General features: G+C 43.2%; 1 protein-coding gene across 2 annotated transcripts in view; it reads left to right on the forward strand.

Moving 5' to 3' along the window:
* SYN2 (synapsin II) overlaps positions 1–20,596 on the forward strand; it is a 224,150-nt gene that overhangs the window by 63,259 nt on the left and 140,295 nt on the right. For both annotated transcript variants that reach the window (XM_075574945.1, XM_075574946.1), the window contains exons 2-5: positions 10,409–10,466; positions 12,634–12,725; positions 14,978–15,134; positions 18,379–18,468. In XM_075574945.1, the coding sequence (XP_075431060.1) occupies positions 10,409–10,466; positions 12,634–12,725; positions 14,978–15,134; positions 18,379–18,468 (397 nt within the window). The remainder of the gene's footprint in view (positions 1–10,408; positions 10,467–12,633; positions 12,726–14,977; positions 15,135–18,378; positions 18,469–20,596) is intronic.

The following is a 20,596-nucleotide window of genomic DNA, read 5'->3' on the forward strand; positions in this document are numbered from 1 at the left end:
AAGATGAGTAGGATCGCTCTTTGACTAAAAAGAAAACATTCCAGTAAAACACGTCTAGCATCCACATATTGCACGTGAAGGTCACATGAAGCTGACCTTGGACTAATGAGGTGAATGTAAGTGTTGTATTTGTGGCAGAAGCTTTATATTTGCTGGTAGCATTTACAGTCAGAGAGAACGAGGACTTCAATTCTCACACACAAGGTTATTGTGATACGGAGCCCATGAAAAATTCAAGAGATACGTTGTTGCCTTTTGATTAAATAAAATCTGTACTATTTTTTATTTAGCCTTACAGTGCTCTGTAATGAGGCTTTCTTCAGCTATAAAAGGGTTAAGTGGAATAATAATATTATTACTACTGGTTTTCCGGTATGTTATCTGAAAACACTAAACTGACCTCCAGTCCATATAGAGGTGTTAATGGCTCCAACAATTTGCCGTTTAATGCTCAGTGTAAGTGGACATGTTTCACTTCCACACTGTATGCGTGCCACGCTTTCCCTACATTCAGATACAAAGGTCCATGCTCACTACATTGTGTTATCCTTTGTGATGTGATGTTAACGTAAGTTAATGCCCGTTAGCCATAATGCCGAATACACTAAAACAAATCAGGGAATGTTAACCAGGATTTACTTGCGTAAAAAGCACGGGGTAATTTATAACAGGGGTTATTCTAAATGATATGAGCTAATTACAGCGGAAATGTTATTTATTCCATATTCACTAAGCCCATTAAGGCGAATGCGTGGAAATAAAGTTACGTCATTTAGGCGATTCCTAACTCCGGTGTTACTCCCACCCGGACCCTGCAATAGGACTTTTGCTATTTCAGTGTCTGGGTGGGAGTAATGCCAGAATGAAGCATGACTTAAATAACATGGCGTCATTTCCCTCTCATCCCTCTTCCAGCAAAAGTCCTATCCCAGGATCGGGAGAGGCGCAATACGCAGCGTTATCCGAAAATAACGTGACCTTCACCCTATGCAATGAGCTCAATCAAAGCTGTTATCTTAGCATATTATTACGTCAGTGAATACGACGTTACCTCAGGGAATGTAACGTTTGTTGCTGTTCTAAGAAACGTTATGTCATTTTGCCCTGATTTAATGAAGCTTAGTGAATTTGGGCCATAGTTTTCTTATTCATTTTTTATATTTTATATACACATGGCTTGGATTTTCTGAAGATGGTAGAATCTTGAACAATATGAACCCGTTTTGTAAGGTGAAGTGTCAGTTCTGCGTACTAAAAATAAATCTCAATACAAAAGTAGACACTACCGTTTTTTCCCAACACTCACACTTCATCTTGTTTGAACAGAAGAGGGCAGCAGAATATGCCAGACCAGCAAATCGTTTGATCCTAAATGATTTATTCTCATCTCAGAATATCAGAATAATAGAAAATGTGGAATACTTGGCTATTTAGTAAATCAACAATTGTAAAAATGTATCAACAATAATAATCATTATCACTATTAGTAGTAATAAAAACTTTACTACTATATTAGAATGATACAACGTGTGGAATATATTGATGTTAAGTAAAACCACTGTAAACATTTATCATCAATAATGATCACTATTAGTAATCACTTTACTTTACAACAATGTAAGAAGATAATGGTGTTAAGAGTAACATCCTCATGGGGACATTGTACAGATGTAGTGAAAAAAAAACAAGAAAAGACCACGGAACGCGTGTACATTTAACCCAGTGTGGGTGCGCCCAGAATCCGGATCTCAAATCCAATATTGATGCAGCTCAGGGACAAGGGATGTCCCAGGATTCCTTCCACAAGCGCCACGCACCCAGGTCCCCAAACCACGAGATGCTCCCAAACCCTACTGTGCTGGGTCTAACGGACTGAAGTCACAAAGCACTCTGACACGTTTCACATCATCACACTTCAATGGGGGGTTAGCACATACTCGCACGGGGGCAGCATATATACACACGCCAAGTAGAAGCTCCGCCTCCCACCCGTGCCAACCCTCTGTGCAATATACAAACATAGATACACAACAATAAATGTGCATCACATGTAATATAAGTGCACATACTACACATGGGAATTATCTCAATATTACAACTACAGTATATGAATGAATATGCGTGAACAATATATGAAATATATTTTAAAAAGCTGATATATGTAATATAAATAAATATCAATATGAACACTAAAAAATATCTCATAATTCGCATTTACTCTTAATTTCTTAAATGTTTTATAACATTAAATTTAATAACTGCTATCAACATGGCATATATAAATAATACTAATAAATATTAATATGATAAACTAATCTTTAAAAAAAATGTTTTATATTGTTGTAGAAACTCTTCATTGTCTAAAACAGGAGTGGCCAACTCGAGTCCTCAAGGGCCACCAACAGGTCAGGTTTTCAGGATAGCAATACTTCAGCACAGGTGTCTCAATCAGTGGCTCAGTTAAAGACACTAGCGCCTGTGCTGAAGCAGGGATATCCTGAAAACCTGACCTGTTTTTGGCCCTTGAAGACGGAGATGGCTCCCCCCGGTTTACCATACTTACGTATCTTAAGCAGATATCCGCCCTTTGGAATTAGAATTAGCTTTAAGACTTTTTTTTACAAACCTATACAGATGTAGCAGCAGGGACGTAGCTATAGCCCGAGCAAAGCCCGGGGGCCTGCGCTCTTGGGGGGCCTGCTCTCCCCTGTCGGTGGCCCATCTGTCTCTCTTCAGATAGAGACAGGCTTGGGTGCGCAGGAGGGGAGCGCAGGGTGCCGGCTGCGGAGCGCAGGGTGCCGGCTGCGGAGCACAGGGTGCCGGCTGTGGAGCGCTGCGGAGCGCAGGGTGCAGGCTGCGGAGCGCAGGGTGCCGGCTGCGGAGCGCAGGGTGCCGGCTGCGGAGCGCAGGGTGCCGGCTGCGGAGCGCAGGGTGCCGGCTGCGGAGCGCGGAGCTGATCACAGAACCGATGGAGGAGGGAGGAGAACAGGGCTGCTTAACCACTTCCGGGCAGCAGGTGGCACTGCAGAGCTCTCCATAGCTGCTCCTCTACATCTCCCGGTTCTGTGAGAGTGTGTGTGTGTCTGTGTTGGTAAGTGTGTGTGACTGTGTTGGTGTGTGTGTGTCTGTGTTGGTAAGTGTGTACGTGTTGGTAAGTGTGTGTGTGTGTGTGTGTGTGTGTGTGTGTATGTGTTGGTAAGTGTGTCTGTGTTAGTAAGTGTGTGTGTGTCTGTTTTGGTGTGTGTGTGTGTGTGTGTGTGTGTGTGTGTGTGTGTGTGTGTGTGTGTGTGTGTGTGTGTGTGTGTGTGTGTGTGTGTGTGTTGGTAAGTGTGTGTGTGTTGGTAAGTGTGTGTTGGTAAGTGTGTGTTGGTAAGTGTGTGTCTGTTTTGGTGTGTGTGTCTGTGTTGGTAAGTGTGTGTGTGTTGGTAAGTGTGTGTGTATTTATCATGCATATGTGTTTCATGCATTATGTGCATGTATATGTTGTATATTTAATGTTTTTTTATATATTGAATATAAATGTGTATTTGTATATGGTGTGTGTGTGTGTGTGTGTGTGTGTGTGTGTGTGTGTGTGTGTGTGTGTGTGTGTGTGTGTGTGTGTGTGTGTGTGTGTGTGTGTGTGTGTGTGTGTGTGTGTGTGTGACACTAATGTTGCAGGTTTGGTATGTGTATATATGGTGCAGTGTTTCTGTGTATATATGGGAGGGGAGGTAGGAGAGAGGATGGGGGGAGGGAGGAGAGAAGGGGAGAGAGGAGAGAGAGGATGGCGGGAGGGAGGAGAGTGAAAGGGAGGAGAGAGGATGGGGGAATGGAGGAGAGAATGGGGGAAGGGAGGAGAGAGGATCGGGGGTTGAGGGAGGAGAGAGGATGGGAGGAGAGTGGATGGGGTGAAAGGATTTGGCAGAGAGGGAAGATAGACGATTGGGGAGAGAGAGAGGATGGGAGGGAGAGAGCAAGGATGGGGGAGGGAGAGAGTGAGGATGGGGGGAGAGTGGATGGGGTAAGAGGATTGGGCAGAGAGAGAGAGGATGGGAGGGAGAGAATGGGAGGGAGAAAGCGAGGATGGGGGAGGGAGGAGAGAATGGGGGAAGGGAGGAGAGAGGATGGGGGGTTGAGGGAGGAGAGGATGGGGAGGAGAGTGGATGGGGTGAAAGGATTTGGCAGAGAGGGAAGATAGACGATTGGGGAGAGAGAGAGAGGATGGGAGGGAGAGGATGGTAGGGAGAGAGCAAGGATGGGGAGGGAGAGAGTGAGGATTGGGGGAGAGAGTGAGGCTGGGGGGAGAGAGCGAGGATGGAGAGAGGGAGAGGGCGTGGATGGGGGGAGGAAAAGAGCGAGAATAGGGGGAGGAAAAGAGTGAGGGTGGGGGGAGAGGGGATGGGGAAAGGGAGAGGGAGGATGGGGGGAGGGAGAGAGGGAGGATGGGGGGAGGGGGAGAGAGAGGATGGGGGGAGGGGGAGAGAAAGGATGGGGGGAGGGGGAGAGAGAGGATGTGGGAGAGGGAGGAAAGCAAAAAAAGGGGGGGGGTGCATGTGTCCCGTTTTTTTACATTTGAAATTCTGGTTACCCTAAGGGGGGGATATCTGATGATGATGATGGTGAGGGGGAGAGAGCAGCTGCTGCTGATGATGACGAGGGGGAGACAGCTGATGATAATTATGGCGAGAGAGCTGAAGATGGGGGAAAGCTGATGAAGATGAGGGGGAGAGATGAGGAGATGATGAGAGGGGGAGAGATGAGGAAGATGGGGAGAGATGATGAGGGGTAGAGATGATGAGAAGGAGGGGGAGAGATGAGGAGGGATGGGGGGAGATGATAAGATAGAGGATGGGGGAGGGAGAAGACATTGCAGTCAGTATTAATATTAATGGGGCCCTGAATGTCTAGCTACGCCATTGTGTAGCAGACTTATTTGCTGGTGTGTTATTTCCCATTAGTGCTATTAAAAACAGTGGTTAAAGAGATACCCCACGTAATTTAAAGCATTACATGTGCATTCACTTGTATTAATGGTTTTAATAACGTCTGCTACATCTGCACATAAAGCAACAGTGTGATGATAACATCCACAGGCTTATTAATATTACACAAAAATAACTGGGTTTGAACTGAACGAGGCTTAAGATATAATAAAGTGATTTTATTCCTTAGGATAGGTGAACACACGAGATAATACAGTAACAAACAAGACGTACACTTACTTAGGGGTTGGGGAATGAGAAGTATGATGTAGCATTTCTCTCAGCAATCAGGTAATCATTCAGGTGATATCAGGTAACCATATCAGCAAACGAAGACAAAGGATAGAGGGTGGACAGCTAGTTTATAAACCTTTTGTCCCTCTATCTGTAACATTAAGTACCTGTGATTGGTTTTCAATTACCTCCAGCCAATCTTTAACATGGGAACACATTTCAACACATGCCCCCCTGCTAGCTGGCACAGGCGCAGTAGAACTGTGGGGTCTCATTTCTGTAGCCCCACATATGCAAATGGAATGCCAGCCGGTCTATCCATTTGGCTTTCTGGCAGGAAAACCTTTGTTGGAAGGTGTTAAATGGAACACTTAAAAACTGCTCTGGTCTGAGCCTTCTCCGCCCACAGGTAAACAGTGGGGGTGACAAAACCCTTTGAACAATACTTAAGTCCTAGACATTGGGTCGCCTCTAGGGCCATCTGCTACCTTATGGCCAAAGGAATTTACTCTGGAACTTATCCATACCTTAAAACACAGTATTAAGCATAAAACATAAACGTATTAAAATATCCGGTTCCGTTGGGTCTAGCAGGTCCAAACTTCCCAGTTCTCAAGGCCGGAACTGGGACACCATATGGTCCAAAAAGCGACTTGCTACGACCTTCAGAGCCGGAGATACACAAATGCACATTAAATCATTTTTCACTTTAATACAAAAATCTCCGCTAAAAAGAAATCTCAGCTTTTCACTTAATCCCCATTGAAAACAATGGGCAGCTCCGCCATAGACTTTCAATGGTAAATCGCCGCCATTGAAGTCAATGGGGTTTTTCTGCCATTGAAGTCTATGGGAAAAGTCCCGAACTTTCAAGGGGGTCCATACTCCATCGGGTTGGTCCAAGCGGGTCAAGGATGGTTCTGCAGTGGCTACAGATACCCCAAACCTTGATCCACTGAGCCCTCCGAACCGGAGATATGGAGTACCAAATTTCAGCTTTTTCCACAGTCGTTTTTCAGAGCCGGTTCTGCCGCCGCCGGCAAAGCCTATGGCGCGACCCGCTCTATCTGGTTCGACCCTTATCGGGGGTCCAGGATTCGGGGACCCGGTTGTGGTCGAGTGGGGGGAAGCCTAGGAACTAGGGGCAAAAAGAATTTTATTTCTAGGTGCCCTAGAACTGTTTATTCCCACGCCAATTGACGTTGAACTTGACTCAAGTGATTTTAACTCTTTTAAAGAACATTGTATCCGCTTTTCGGTTTGCGGTCTGGACGGCAGCCAACCCGTTCTTCGAAAGGGTACCTCGAGGAATCTCCATTGAAGTCAATGGGCCCATTGACTTTCAATGGGAAACCGCCGCTCTCCCTCTCGGACGCCACCTGCTGGTCTTTACAGGAAACAGGACTAAAACAGCACAATTCTCTATTGAAATGCGTTGAGCCCTAATGGCGGCCAATGGGGACCTGCAAAATGGTGCCTGAAAAGGCGGGAAAACTACACAAAGCGCTATAATCATTAAAGGACTATTAACCCTTGTGCTCCCGGATGGATTCTAGTGTGTGTGTGATGCAGACACTAATTAAACCAGACATTACAATGGAACAGGGGAACAGGGGGAAATACATTTACAGGTTATAACAAGGGTTAAATCACAGTTCTGGACCTCAGCCCAGTTAACCCCTTGTCTCCCTGGTGAGGTCAGGGGATGGCCAAATGGGGTGCAACCCCTTTAATACCGGGCCACCCCCTTTCTCCCTCTACAAACAGTACCAGTCAGTAAGAATGACAGCAACTGACTGTACGTACCGGATATGTAATAGGAACTATAAAGTTGGGAAGTAAAACAGATTTTAGTTGTACTGGTATTTATAATGTGTTTATATTTTAGTTACAAGCCAGGTTAGTCACAATATTGGTAATCTAAAATCTCTTCTGGCAATTGAGAAGCGCCACGAGATTATTTTTCCTACTATTTATAGACTTTTTTTAGCAAACATAGAATTAGATAATAAGATATCTCCTGCTGCCTCCTATGGTTTCTATAGGCTCCTCTCTACGATCTCGCGAGAATGGATGGAGGTGGTTCAGGAGATTCAGCTGGAGGCTACCTGTGTCAGCCTGTGCGTGTCAGCCTGTGCGTGTCAGTCTGTGCGTGTCAGCCTGTGTGTGTCAGTCTGTGCGTGTCAGTCTGTGCGTGTCAGCCGCAGTTTGCTGCTGAAGGCGCTGTACAGCTTGTTAACGTATTGAAGCGACAGCATGTGCTACTCTACAGTATATATCCACATCCTTTCCTCCATTATCTTTCTGACACTGTGGACATAACCTTTAGATACAAACATTAAAATAAGAAGATAAACTTTTGATATCTGAACACTTCAGTGTGTTTTCATATTATCAATAAAAAAATAAACAGACATTTTCTCGTATCCTGGACGGTATCTTTCTTCACGAGCATTGCCATGGAACGCTGATCTTTATCCCCTGCGAAAGAAAGGTCACACACTGAGGGGGTTATTCATTAAACTACGATATTGCCGATTGGGGCCCATTGGCCCAGAATCTCCCATTGAAGTCAGAGTTTTTGTGCGGTAGATTCCAGAATAACACAAAACTGGTTATTTTTATACCTGTACATTGGCATCTGAGATCCATATTCTCCAGTTGGGACTAGAAAAGTAACGTAATTAATAAAGGGGGTGGAGCATCTTACTCATAATGACATATTATGTGTTTTATATAATGAACATATATTTATTTTTGAATACTTCATATTCCTGTAAACTTTATATTCCTTTGATTATACTATATTCCTTTGCTTTATATGGCTGGCACCACAATAAAGATGAATAAATAACATCATCATTTAAAACACTGTGCCTCTGCTGTTATACAGATATTTCTTATAAAAAATGACCATTTGAGGTTTGTATTTATTGATGGCATCTTGCCCAGGGATTGACCATACTAGTTTTGTAGAATATGTATGAAGCATTTTGCCTCATTTGCATGCTAATGGATCATTTACATACAGCTGTGTGCAATTTGCATAGACAAGGTTACTCGGAAATCTTCTGTCCTTGGAGAACTGATCTTTTTTTAGCGCTACTTAAGGACTTCTTACTGTTCAGTGCATAGGTCTGCCCATAAGTTCTGCACTATCTTGCCATTTCTGTGGTTTAACTGTTGAAAGGTTTGTATGTAAAGATGACCTATTTGGAATCCTTCTCTTTACATGTAGCCACTAGGGAAGGACGTATTGATATGGAGCTTTTTAAAACTGAAAGAATAAAATTGATGTTGGAGCACGTGATTGGTCCTGATTGTAATAACAAATGTAGTCTTCTTCTGACCTTTTGGGTTTTCACCTGAATATAGTTTGGGAGAAAAATGGAAGAATAGCCTTTTTAGCTTACAGTACATCTCTTATTGTCAATGTATCAGGGAACTTTGCTTAGTTCTGATGTTCCTGATCGCGGAAGTATTTCTCTCCGTGATTACACTGAGCTTGTGGGAGGAATTCAACAAAAATTCACGTGCAGAATTTATTCTGTAGAAACGCGTTACCCCCGTCTCAATTCCTTGAGGCAAAACCAAAACCATGTAATACTCATTAAAATTCAACAAAGATTTATTCACGTATTAATTAGTAAAAAAGAAAAAACAGCAGCAAAGTTAAATCCTACCACAAACATTCTTTAAAAATGAGTGTTTACAAGTTTAAAACATATACTGTACTCAGCTCGAAAGGTATTGTGTGATAGGGCAGGGGGATTAGAAACGCTAACCCACACGTCACATTGATCCCATACATGGACGCCCTGATCTCGGCCGGCGTTGTCTCCGGAGCCGCGGAACTTTGCCTTTTCGGATGCGGCTCCGGAGACAAAGAAAGTGACTGCTACATCTGTGTTTGTTATATCATCGGTGTTCTCAGGGGATCGAGGGCAATAATAGTATTTCTTTCCATGATTACACAACGTGTTAATGCTAATCCGGACGTTACTGCTCGGGATATTTTTCTCATACTGGTTTTACTGTTTTAAATAAAGAGTCCAAAAATTTTGGGGAGGAAAGACGGTACCCATGTTTGAATTATATGGAGTAAAAAAATGATACCTAAGCATCTAGTATCAGGAGGATAGTGGAGTCTTTTATTGTAACTAAGAAATTGTATGTCTTTATTTATATAGCGCCAAAAGTGTACTCAGCGCTTCACAAAGAATACAGTACAGGGAATTAAAATGATACATTAAGCGCAGCAAAATCAGACAATAGGAAAGGAAATCCCTGCCCCGAAGAGCTTACAATCTAAGAGGTATGATGGGAGACTTACAGAGACAGCAGGTGCGGGAATAAGTGCTGTATATGGCAGTGCTTGGTCACAATGGGTGTTAGGAGTGGGTGAGTGAGGGACAGTAACCATGAGTGCAGGCTGTTGGGATGCTGAACTTGTGTGGCGAGTTTTAAGGTTAGTCAGTATTAAATCAGAAGGTTAACACCATTTACAGGGGAAGAGATGGCAGGGATACACGGGTGAGATCAGGTGTGTATGTCTTGGTTCAGGCTTAGGGGAGATCCCCAGCAGAAGGAAGGAGTAGATAGAGGGTGTGAATAGAGGATTTGTGTGGGTGGTTTTTATTGAGGGGTAAAGAAGTTGCTTGGAGAGAGGTGTATAAATAATGGTGCAGTGGGGAGTGGGGATGTTGGAGAGAACAGAGACGTTCACAAAGGAGTGAGGAAACAGTAAACAGAAAAAGCAATAGGGAGGGCATAGTGAGATGCAGGAGGAGAGACTTCACAGGTGCTGGTGGATAGGAAGAGTACAAAGAATCACAGCTTTTAGAAAGTCAAGTTCTCACAGCTGCAGAGTAGTAGTTGTTGTTGTTGTTGTTGTGGTCCCGATGTTCCTCTAATCTTCACCTCAAATTTCAACTCCAAAATTAACTCCAGACACTTTCAATGTTACACTTCAAAGAAATCAGGTACAGGTGTGAAATATAGTGTACATAAAAACAAACATTCACTTCTTTCCCTGTTCTGATCAGTTTATGCTCTATTGCAATCAAGCAAAGTGCATCACAGTGCAAACTTTTAATCAGTTTGCTCGATGCATATTGTTGTATAAAGTCGTCAAATCAATGCATTATTCTATACTTATACATAAATATGTTTTTTATTTGCACATTCTAACAATATGTTTTTGATTGCAGGTCAAAATGTTTTCGTGGAAAGAAAGTCCAGGGGGAATATGAGATAAGAGTTGAACAGGTAAGAAAATAAAGTTAACAAATACAGACTTAAATTCTATACATTTCAATGAATAATATGCAGCAGCGACATTCACATTTGTACGTTTCTCTAAAGATGTCTACTTAGTCAAAATGTTCTTCTACCCTAATCTTTTTGGGCATATTCACTAAGGAGTGTCCACAAGACACGTTCCACTCTGCAAGAAAGCTTGCATTCCCACTCACTGCCCTGTGCGGTGCTGGGCACGGCCGGCAGTGCAGGAGAATGGAAACGTAGCATTCCTCTTCCGTTTCCAGGGTAAGGGCCTCTGGGATCACGTGACTACTCTATGGAACGGTCACATGATCGCCGTTTGGCGGGGTAGAGTGCCGTTGCCCTTCCGGCACTCAAGGGGTTCAAAGACCGGTCTTTTTCCCTATGTTGTGAGAATTATTGAACAAGGTCTTCTGACTGCCAGAGATGTGCAGACTTTTCTAATCTTGGGGAAATTGTTCCTTTTTGTGAATCTTTGAAAAATCAAACTTTTTAAAAGTTTGCAAGGAATTTGCCAAGTAAAAATCCCTGCAGCCTGAAAAATGGGTTTTGGGGAGATAGAAGCCAATTTGAATTTGCAAAGTATATAAAAATGATTTAAATGAGTAAATTAGATTGTAAGCTCTTCGGAGCAGGGACTCCTTTTCCTAAATGTTACTTTTATGTCTGAAGCACTTCTCCCCTTTATGTGTTATTTATATGATAGTCATGTGTATTACTGCTGTGAAGCGCTATGTACATTAATGGCGCTATATAAATAAAGACATACATACGTATTTACCCAGGTATCTCAGGTGTGTTCCCTGGCATGTCTCCACGTGTTGCATTGAGTAGTGTTTTGGAGGTACTGTATATAACGCAATGGGCTATCTACAGAAATGTCTGGTGTCTCTCTCGACCCATATTTCAGGCTAGGTTCATCTCTGTCAAAATTCAAAGTTCAAATAAAAATGAACTTTTTTAGGTTAAAAAAGTTTAAACTTTCCCATAAAAATATATTTGTATTTTCTATTAAACATCTGATTGGAATATTATGCTTATTAAAACCCTATTTCTAAAATATACAAATGTGCAATCATGTGCATGAAGTTTGTTAATTAAAAAATAATAATATAGTATTTCAAGAAATATTCAAAATAATGTAAACATTTACATTTGACATGAACATGTAGTAGAGTGGGATAAATGGCAGCGTGAGGGCGGACGCAGGTTATTGCAGTTAGCAATGTGGAATGTCTACAATGTTAGTTCAGTATACAGAGCTGGAGTAAATATACATTGTATACTAGGGCTGCCAGATGTCCAGTGACATGGTGAGACAGTGGCACGGTGACACGGTGAGATGTGACACGGTGAGATGTGACACGTTGAGCCGGTGACACGGTGAGACAGTGACACGGTGAGACAGTGACACTGTGAGACAGTGACATGGTGTGACAGTGACATGGTGAGATGGTGAGACGGTGAGACAGTGACATGGTGATACGGTGACACGTGAGACAGGGACATGGTGAGACAGGGACACAGTGAGACAGGGACATTGTGAGATAGGGACATTGTGAGACAGGGACATTGTGAGACAGGAACATTGTGAGACAGGAACATTGTGAGACAGGGACACGGTGAGTCAGGGACACTGTGAGACAGGGACACGGTGAGACAGGGACACGGCGAGACAGGGACATGGTGAGACAGGGACACGGTGAGACAGGGACACGGCGAGACAGGGACATGGTGAGACAGGGACACGGTGAGACAGGGGCACGGTGAGACAGGGACACGGTGAGAGAGGGACACTCTGAGACAGGGACACCGTGAGACTGGGATACTGTGAGACAGTGACACGGTGAGACAGTGACACAATGAGACAGTGAGACCAGCAAATTACATGAGACTTCATGGGGCTGAATGAATAGGAATATAATTTATGATACATTAATAATGTGGATAACACTTGGTACTAAACAATAAGTGAAGTCTCTCCGACCTGTTTGTTCCATCACAAATGTATTAGAAACTGTAACATGCATGGATGCCAGGAGAATGGTGGCATTGTAATGACCTAAACTTCAACAAGTTACGCTGTAACAAAACTGTCATTGCTCCGGGAATAACGACAGAGGATCTGACAGTCTTTGTTTTGGTTTTCCAGGCTGAATTTTCAGAGATAAACCTCGTGGCCCATTCTGATGGGACTTACGCAGTAGACTTGGAAGCTTTCCGAAATGGGGCAAAAGTTGTCAGGTAAGCCCAGAAAATCTGCATCCATAGGAGGAAAGAGCATTATTGTGTTCCCACCGGGTGCAGCCAGGTTTGGGACGCCGTGCTCTCATCCGATCAAAATTCTATTCTTAAAAAATATATATAATGAAGACCTATATTGACTAAGCAGTCTTCTGCCATAGGACATCTTTCCGTGCTGGACGACACCTTAAAGACCATTCAAATTAATGCAAGGTGTTTCCCCCTAAAGTAAAATGTTTACTTTTGTAAAAATAAGTCGGTTTCAATTTTTACCTGGTCCAATACATGCAAATGTGCAAATGTTATCTGGTAATTGGTTTTCTTTCACTTAATCTCTTTAAAAAAATGTTCTGCTATCATAAGTCAAATACAACCCGAAGAGAAGGAACCGGTGTGAGCAATCTCCCTCAATATGGAACAGTTTACACTGTGTTATAACTAAAGACAAGAGATGAAGATTGTATTAATTCTCCCAAACATTTGGTTTCTATAGAGACACTAAAAGTTTTATATATATATATATATATATATATTATAATTATATACTTATACTTGTTTAATTTCTATAAATAAAAAGGATATTAATCAGCTACATTTAACATATATAACTTGCCCCTGCAATTTTCTGTAGTTCTTCCCCGCCTCTGGTGGGCTATAGAAAGCTGCGATGTTATAAGGATGTGGGGGTATTTGTAGTTTTTTTTTTTTACCAAACCCGGCCATAAAATTATAATTTACCATCAACCAAGGCTCCCCGGAGATGAGCGCACCACCGCTGAGCTCTCATTTCATGCTGCACCCATCTTTTTTCCTTTTGGTCACACTAAGTACCCAAATCATGTAAGTAATATATAGTAAGCATAAATAAGTAAATATTCCACTGAAACATATAAAAAAAAACTGATTACCCAGACCTGCTTATTTTTTATTCATATATTAAACGTATTTATTCTATAATATCTCCTAATTCTTTTCCATATTTCCTGTATGTGTTGTCCCACGTTTAAGATGTCTGTCTGCGCCTCTTCTAAATATTACTTTAAGTAAAACTTGCATTTGTACCATAAGGGAAAGGCTTTGCATATAGTGGGCCATATTTTCTCATCCGTGCTCCTCTATAAGATACCTTTACGCATGGCTTAGTAAACATGGGCCATTGTGGCCTATTCAAATGAATGAGTGTAAAGTGTCTTTAGACTTGGAAGGCGTCGTATGGACTAACACTGCTTAGTAAATAGGGCCCTTTATAGTTGACTAGAATGGGGCCATAAGGTATTTTCCAGCAGAGAAAGGAGTCTCTTTATTAAAGTCTCCTGGCTGAAAAAGTATGGTAAAGCCGGTGCAAAAACAGAGCCATATTCTTCACGGAAAAGGAGTCCCAGGGAAAGTAACGGGAGTTTCCTTTGCTAAATTTGGTGTGATTCTTCTGCACAGACTTTGCCCCAGTTTGGCCGCCGGGAGAATGTAGTAAATAACCCCCATTGTAGCTTATAGGGTAGCACTTTTTAGCTAATATTGTCGACAGTTTGGTAAATGCCCTAAATGCCGTCACATTTTACAGAATGCTGGGGGAATGGTCAGTCGGATGATCACAAGGTGACACCAGACTTTGAATGTACCATTTCTTGGCTACAATGACATTAAACCTAAAATTGTGTGACTTCCATGAAATAATATCACAGTCTCCGTACACAGTATACAGTATTTCTGGGAATTTCTGAGTGCTAACATTATCATTCCTGTGTCACTTGGTTAAGTTATATAGTGTATGGGGACCCATCCTCTATGGTTATGTTATGTAGTCCTGCCATTCATACCCAATGTGACTCCTCACATTTATAAAGAAAAACAAAACTGGTTTTATATTTGCAGGTCATGTGTTAAACTGTCACTGAGACGTGACATTGAATAGTGAGAGAAAAATCATCTTACAGAACAAAGCAGATTATTTTCTGAGGTGCACTCATTAAATCTCAGTGGGTTCTGCAGGTCTCCTGTCCCAGTGCCATTAACCCAAGGTGGCTTTAATTATGGTGGTTTTTCGTAATGAATGACTTTGAAAAATACTCATTATACTGAAAACATAACATTGTGACTGAAGCAATTGACATTGAAACATTCCTGCTAAGTGGCAGGTTTTGTGCTTGCAGAAAATATCTTGTTTTAAAGAACATGTTGACGTTGCCTACTGTACAATCATATTTATTCATTATTGTTTGTATTCATAAATATATTGTTGTTGTTATTTTTAGGTCATTCAGGCCTGATTTTGTCCTTATTCGACAACATTCCTTTAGCATGGCAGAGAATGAAGACTTCCGCAACCTTGTCATTGGAATGCAGTACGCTGGCATCCCAAGCGTCAATTCTTTAGAATCTATTTACAACTTCTGCGACAAACCATGGGTGGTAAGTATCCTAAACCCAAGGCACCAATGTCATAGTTACTATGTGATGATAACCATATAGTGTAGTTGGGTCATAACATTTGCAATTATTTTAACTTATTCCCAATAAAGGAATACCTGCATTTTTTTCTCACCATAAAAATAACAATTATGTATGCGGAAAGATTGCTATAAAAAAATATAATTTTCATGCTGCTTTTGCATCCAAGCATGTTATGATCATCAAATATCACTTTGCATATGCAATCTGCGTGTTTTAAAGGCCAAAATGTCAGTTGTAATCACTATAATTCAATAAAAGTAATTTCAGCTAGCGCCGAACAATGCTGCGTCACCTTTTAATCATAGTTTTATAAGGGTTATAAAGAAAAGCCCTTCAAATAAATATATGGCTTATAGTCTTTGATGAAAAACAAAATCACACTCGTCATAACAGGTTGGTTGCATGTATTCTGTTACTGAGGACATTATACACGGACATTATACACGGACATTATACACGGACAGGCGTGGCTGGCATTTCTTAATGATATCATTCATCACGTTCAGCATAGCCTGGCTGTGAGGCCGGAATAGGGCCATTTCGACCACAGTAAATGTGTAATGCATTATAACTTGCAGCGAGCGCTCACTTCCGTGCGTTTCCACCGCATTATAACTTGCAGCGAGCGCTCACTTCCGTGCGTTTCCACCGCATTATAACTTGCAGCGAGCGCTCACTTCCGTGCGTTTCCACCGCATTATAACTTGCAGCGAGCGCTCACTTCCGTGCGTTTCCACCGCATTATAACTTGCAGCGAGCGCTCACTTCCGTGCGTTTCCACCACATTATAACGTGCAGCGAGCACTCACTTCCGTGCATTTCCACCGCATTATAACTTGCAGCGAGCACTCACTTCCGTGCGTTTCCACCGCATTATAACGTGCAGCGAGCACTCACTTCCGTGCATTTCCACCGCATTATAACTTGCAGCGAGCGCTCAATTCCGTGCGTTTCCACCACATTATAACTTGCAGCGAGCGCTCAATTCCGTGCGTTTCCACCACATTATAACTTGCAGCGAGCACTCACTTCCGTGCGTTTCCACCGCATTATAACGTGCAGCGAGCACTCACTTCCGTGCATTTCCACCGCATTATAACTTGCAGCGAGCGCTCAATTCCGTGCGTTTCCACCACATTATAACTTGCAGCGAGCGCTCACTTCCGTGCGTTTCCACCGCATTATATCGTGCAGCGAACACTCACTTCCGTGCGTTTCCACCGCATTATAACTTGCAGCGAGCACTCACTTCCGTGCGTTTCCACCACATTATAACTTGCAGCGAGCACTCACTTCCGTGCGTTTCCACCGCATTATAACTTGCAGCGAGCACTCACTTCCGTGCGTTTCCACCGCATTATAACTTGCAGCGAGCACTCACTTCCGTGCGTTTCCACCGCATTATAACTTGCAGCGAGCGCTCAATTCCGTGCGTTTCCACCACATTATAACTTGCAGCGAGCACTCACTTCCGTGCGTTTCCACCGCATTATAACGTGCAGCGAGCACTCACTTCCGTGCATTTCCACCGCATTATAACTTGCAGCGAGCGCTCAATTCCGTGCGTTTCCACCACATTATAACTTGCAGCGAGCGCTCACTTCCGTGCGTTTCCACCGCATTATATCGTGCAGCGAACACTCACTTCCGTGCGTTTCCACCGCATTATAACTTGCAGCGAGCACTCACTTCCGTGCGTTTCCACCGCATTATAACTTGCAGCGAGCACTCACATGCATTTCCACCGCATTATAACGTGCAGCGAGCACTCACTTCCGTGCGTTTCCACCGCATTATAACGTGCAGCGAGCACTCACTTCCGTGCGTTTCCACCGCATTATAACTTGCAGCGAGCACTCACTTCCGTGCGTTTCCACCGCATTATAACTTGCAGCGATCACTCACACGCATTTCCACCGCATTATAACGTGCAGCGAGCGCTCACTTACGCGCATTTCCACAGCATTATAACGTGCAGCGAGCGCTCACTTACGCGCATTTCCACAGCATTATAACGTGCAGCGAGCGCTCTCTTATGCGCATTTCCAGCTCCTCGCAGAAACAGGGAGCTATTTTCACTGTTTTCATGACATATATATTATGCAATGATATAGTTCTCATTTAAATGATGTTAATATTATGTATAACATTACATTATATGGCACGAGCATCTTCCTCACACACCTAGAAAAATGGTAAGAAAACAAAGCACTGCTTCCAGCAGAGAGATGAAATTGAATCAAGTAGAGTGTGTACCCATAAAAAATATAACCATTTATTGGATCCTTAAAAAAGCAGCATAATGGGGCAAACAGACCCCCACCTACGCGTTTTGAGCAAAGCAACGTGATGTCACATGACCTAACGGCGTCATTTGACACCGCGTTGCCATGGCGACGCATCTAAGAAGCCGCCGGAGCCAAGGTAAGTGAGGTTTGCAGAGGCCGTCACCGCATCCCCGGCACTTAATTTAAGTGCCTTCGGGAAGCGCGCTGGGCCTCTGTAAAGCCCGCGACCCCGCAGTTTGCGCACCTCTGGCCTGGAGGCACTAAATATTAGAATCAAGATTATCAAGCCTCATAAACATGTCAGTGGAGCAAACTATTGGAAATGAAAACAATTGCTGCATTTTAAAGCAAAGTGCATCATCATGATACTTCTCCCCTGCAAGTTTAGAAATTAGCCCCTCATCCACATGTGATGTGCAAAATATTCGCTCATCTTCACCACTCAGGCTCAAATTCTAACCGGTTTTGTGTTCGAGAGAAAGCAAAATACATTGATTAATATGTTTACCTCCAGATAGAGCATTAAGTATTCCTTGTGGAGAGATACCTCAGAAAACACCTGAGATACACCTGGGAAATAAACCTGCTAATGTAAATAGGCTCATTTCTACATTTAAAGCAGATGTGCCAGGTGTGCCAGGGTGCCAGGTGTGCCAGGTGTGCCAGGTGTGCCAGGTGTGTTCACAGTTATCTCACCGTGTAGGATTTAAGTGACTCTGAAAGTACAGAAGTTAATCTCTCTCACTTGCCGTTATTTTAGCCCTCTGCGCCTTAGCGAAATATTGAGCAAAAAATGCAAACAAATTTGCAAACATAGTCGGGACACTTTTGCAGAACTCTACCCTTCAGTACGGAGTGAAGTTACTGTGCTGATTTTTCTATTTGTAACCCGTTATTTCTTTGTTCTGTTACAGTTTGCCCAACTCGTATCTACCTATAAAATTATGGGCGGTGAGAAATTTCCATTAATCGATCAGACATATTACCCAAACCACAAGGAGATGGTAAGTTTGTTTCTTGGCTTTCTACATGTGGCAATGAAAATGATACAATGGAAAGGGTTTCCCAATGTATATGACCAGAGCAACGTCTGCCGGCTGGACTTGCTGTTACATTGTGAATTAGTAGCCCATAGCCCAGGGATGGGCAACTCCAATCCTCAGGGGTCACCAACAGGTCAGGTTTTCAGGATATCCCTGCTTCAGCACAGGTCAGTCTTTGATTGAGCCACTGATTGAGCCACCTGTGCTGAAGCAGGAACGGCTCAACCAGTGGCTGTCTTTGACCCAGGGATATCCTTAAAACCTGGCCTGTTGGCTCTTGAGGATTGAAGTTGCCCACCCCTGCGTTAGTCCCTCCTACAGGCCTGATCTGCACTAGCAGGCGGTTACCGCTGGCCTCAGGCTGAACGGGAGGTAAGGGGAACGGGAAGTTGCTTAATGCAGCTTTGTGATTCTGGGTCTCAGAGAAGTTTGATTGTTTGGTTGTAAGCTGCAGTTATGTACCTCTGTTTCATGCCACTTTGCCAATGCCGGCGTTGACTAAAACACGGGAAGTTTCCGTAAAATAGTACTACTTCTCGTAAAAAAAAAACAAATATGTTTTTGAAACAACTTACAAAATATAATAATTCTTAATGCAAACATTACACTTCTTTATATTGTTTAGAAAAAAAGGCTATCCTAAAATCAGGAATACTACTGTCGTTGATTGTGATTTATTTATGTGACCTTTCCTATTTATCTATTATTATTACATTATCTGAATCAGGGGATTAGCCAGAGTTGAACCAGACTGTTTTCAGCTGCAGAAACTCCCCAGTTTTCTCAAGTTTCCCTGTGTTTGTATTCTCATATTCGGATGAAAACAATATGACTCAAACCTGCTGTGCGTTTATCGGTACAGGACTTCATGGGCGGCTTTTATTGGGATGCTCCCAGCAGCCATCGTCTATTTACTGTACTAAATATCAGGAGGTACCCAGATCTGAAATTAATCAGCTCGTTACCGCACGGCCTCATTACCAGCAGCAGAGCAGCAACAAAGGGCTCAGCAGGACATGCCGTACAGTTTAAAAGCATTAAAAAATGTTTAATAATAATAGCAACTTTATTTATGTCGCGCTTTTCTCCCAATAAGACTCAAAGCTTCACGGTTACAAAAAGGAAAAAATAAGAAAACATTTGAGGTTATAAAAGAGCGCAAACACAAGGAAAGGTACAATACAGGATGGGACGGTGCTGTGCCTATTACATGCCGGACTGGTTATGGTTCATTAATTAAATGCCCGGGTAAGCAGGTCGTTTGTAGCTTGTTTTTATAGATTGCCAGAGAGGGGTCTCTCGGGCTGTATGAGTCAGACGGATCCTGCATCGCCTCTGTTTCATAGTCAGGAGAGTTGGATTATAAGACCACGAATTGTAAGCTCTGCGGGGCAGGGACTCCTTTTCCTTATGTTACATTTACTGTATGTCGGAAGCACTTTTCCCCCTGTGTTACTGCGTTACTGCGTTACCGCGTTACCGCGTTACCGTGTTACCGCATTACTGCGTTACCGCGTTACTGCGTTACTGTGTTATTGCGTTACTGCATTACTGCGTTACTGCGTTACTGCGTTACTGTGTTACTGCATTACTGCGTTACTGCGTTAGTGTGGTAAAGGTTGTAGGTCTGGGATGTGTGTTCTCCCTAAGGCTGCGGCTAGGCAGGGAGCGGGCGCTGGCGTCCGTGTGCTGCGTCCTGCTCGGCCATGTGATTCGTGGCTGGCTAGATGTGCGCACGGGGTTCATGTCAGGGGGCGCGCCCAAGACATCACGGAGCTGGTTCGCCATCATTGGGCGAACCGTTCACGTGACGCGGGAGCGGCAAATTCAAATTTGCTGCAAGCAGGTAAGCGCCGCGCATGCTCAGGCGCTCGCTAGCCTGGCCACACACATTACCGCAATGTGTTTCATCATGGTCAGCGTGAGCGCCCGCTCAGCGCCACCTTGGACGAGGCCTAAGTTCCTACACGCTCGCTAGTACTGAGTTTCTTGGTGAGTAGCACGTTAGAAAAAAGTCTAAACAAATGAAGTTCTGTGTACATTAATGGCGCTATATAAATAAAGATATGCCTACAAATTGTACTAGTCC

This window comes from Ascaphus truei, chromosome 17 (genome assembly GCF_040206685.1).
Source record: "Ascaphus truei isolate aAscTru1 chromosome 17, aAscTru1.hap1, whole genome shotgun sequence".
Taxonomy (NCBI): Eukaryota; Metazoa; Chordata; class Amphibia; order Anura; family Ascaphidae; genus Ascaphus; species Ascaphus truei.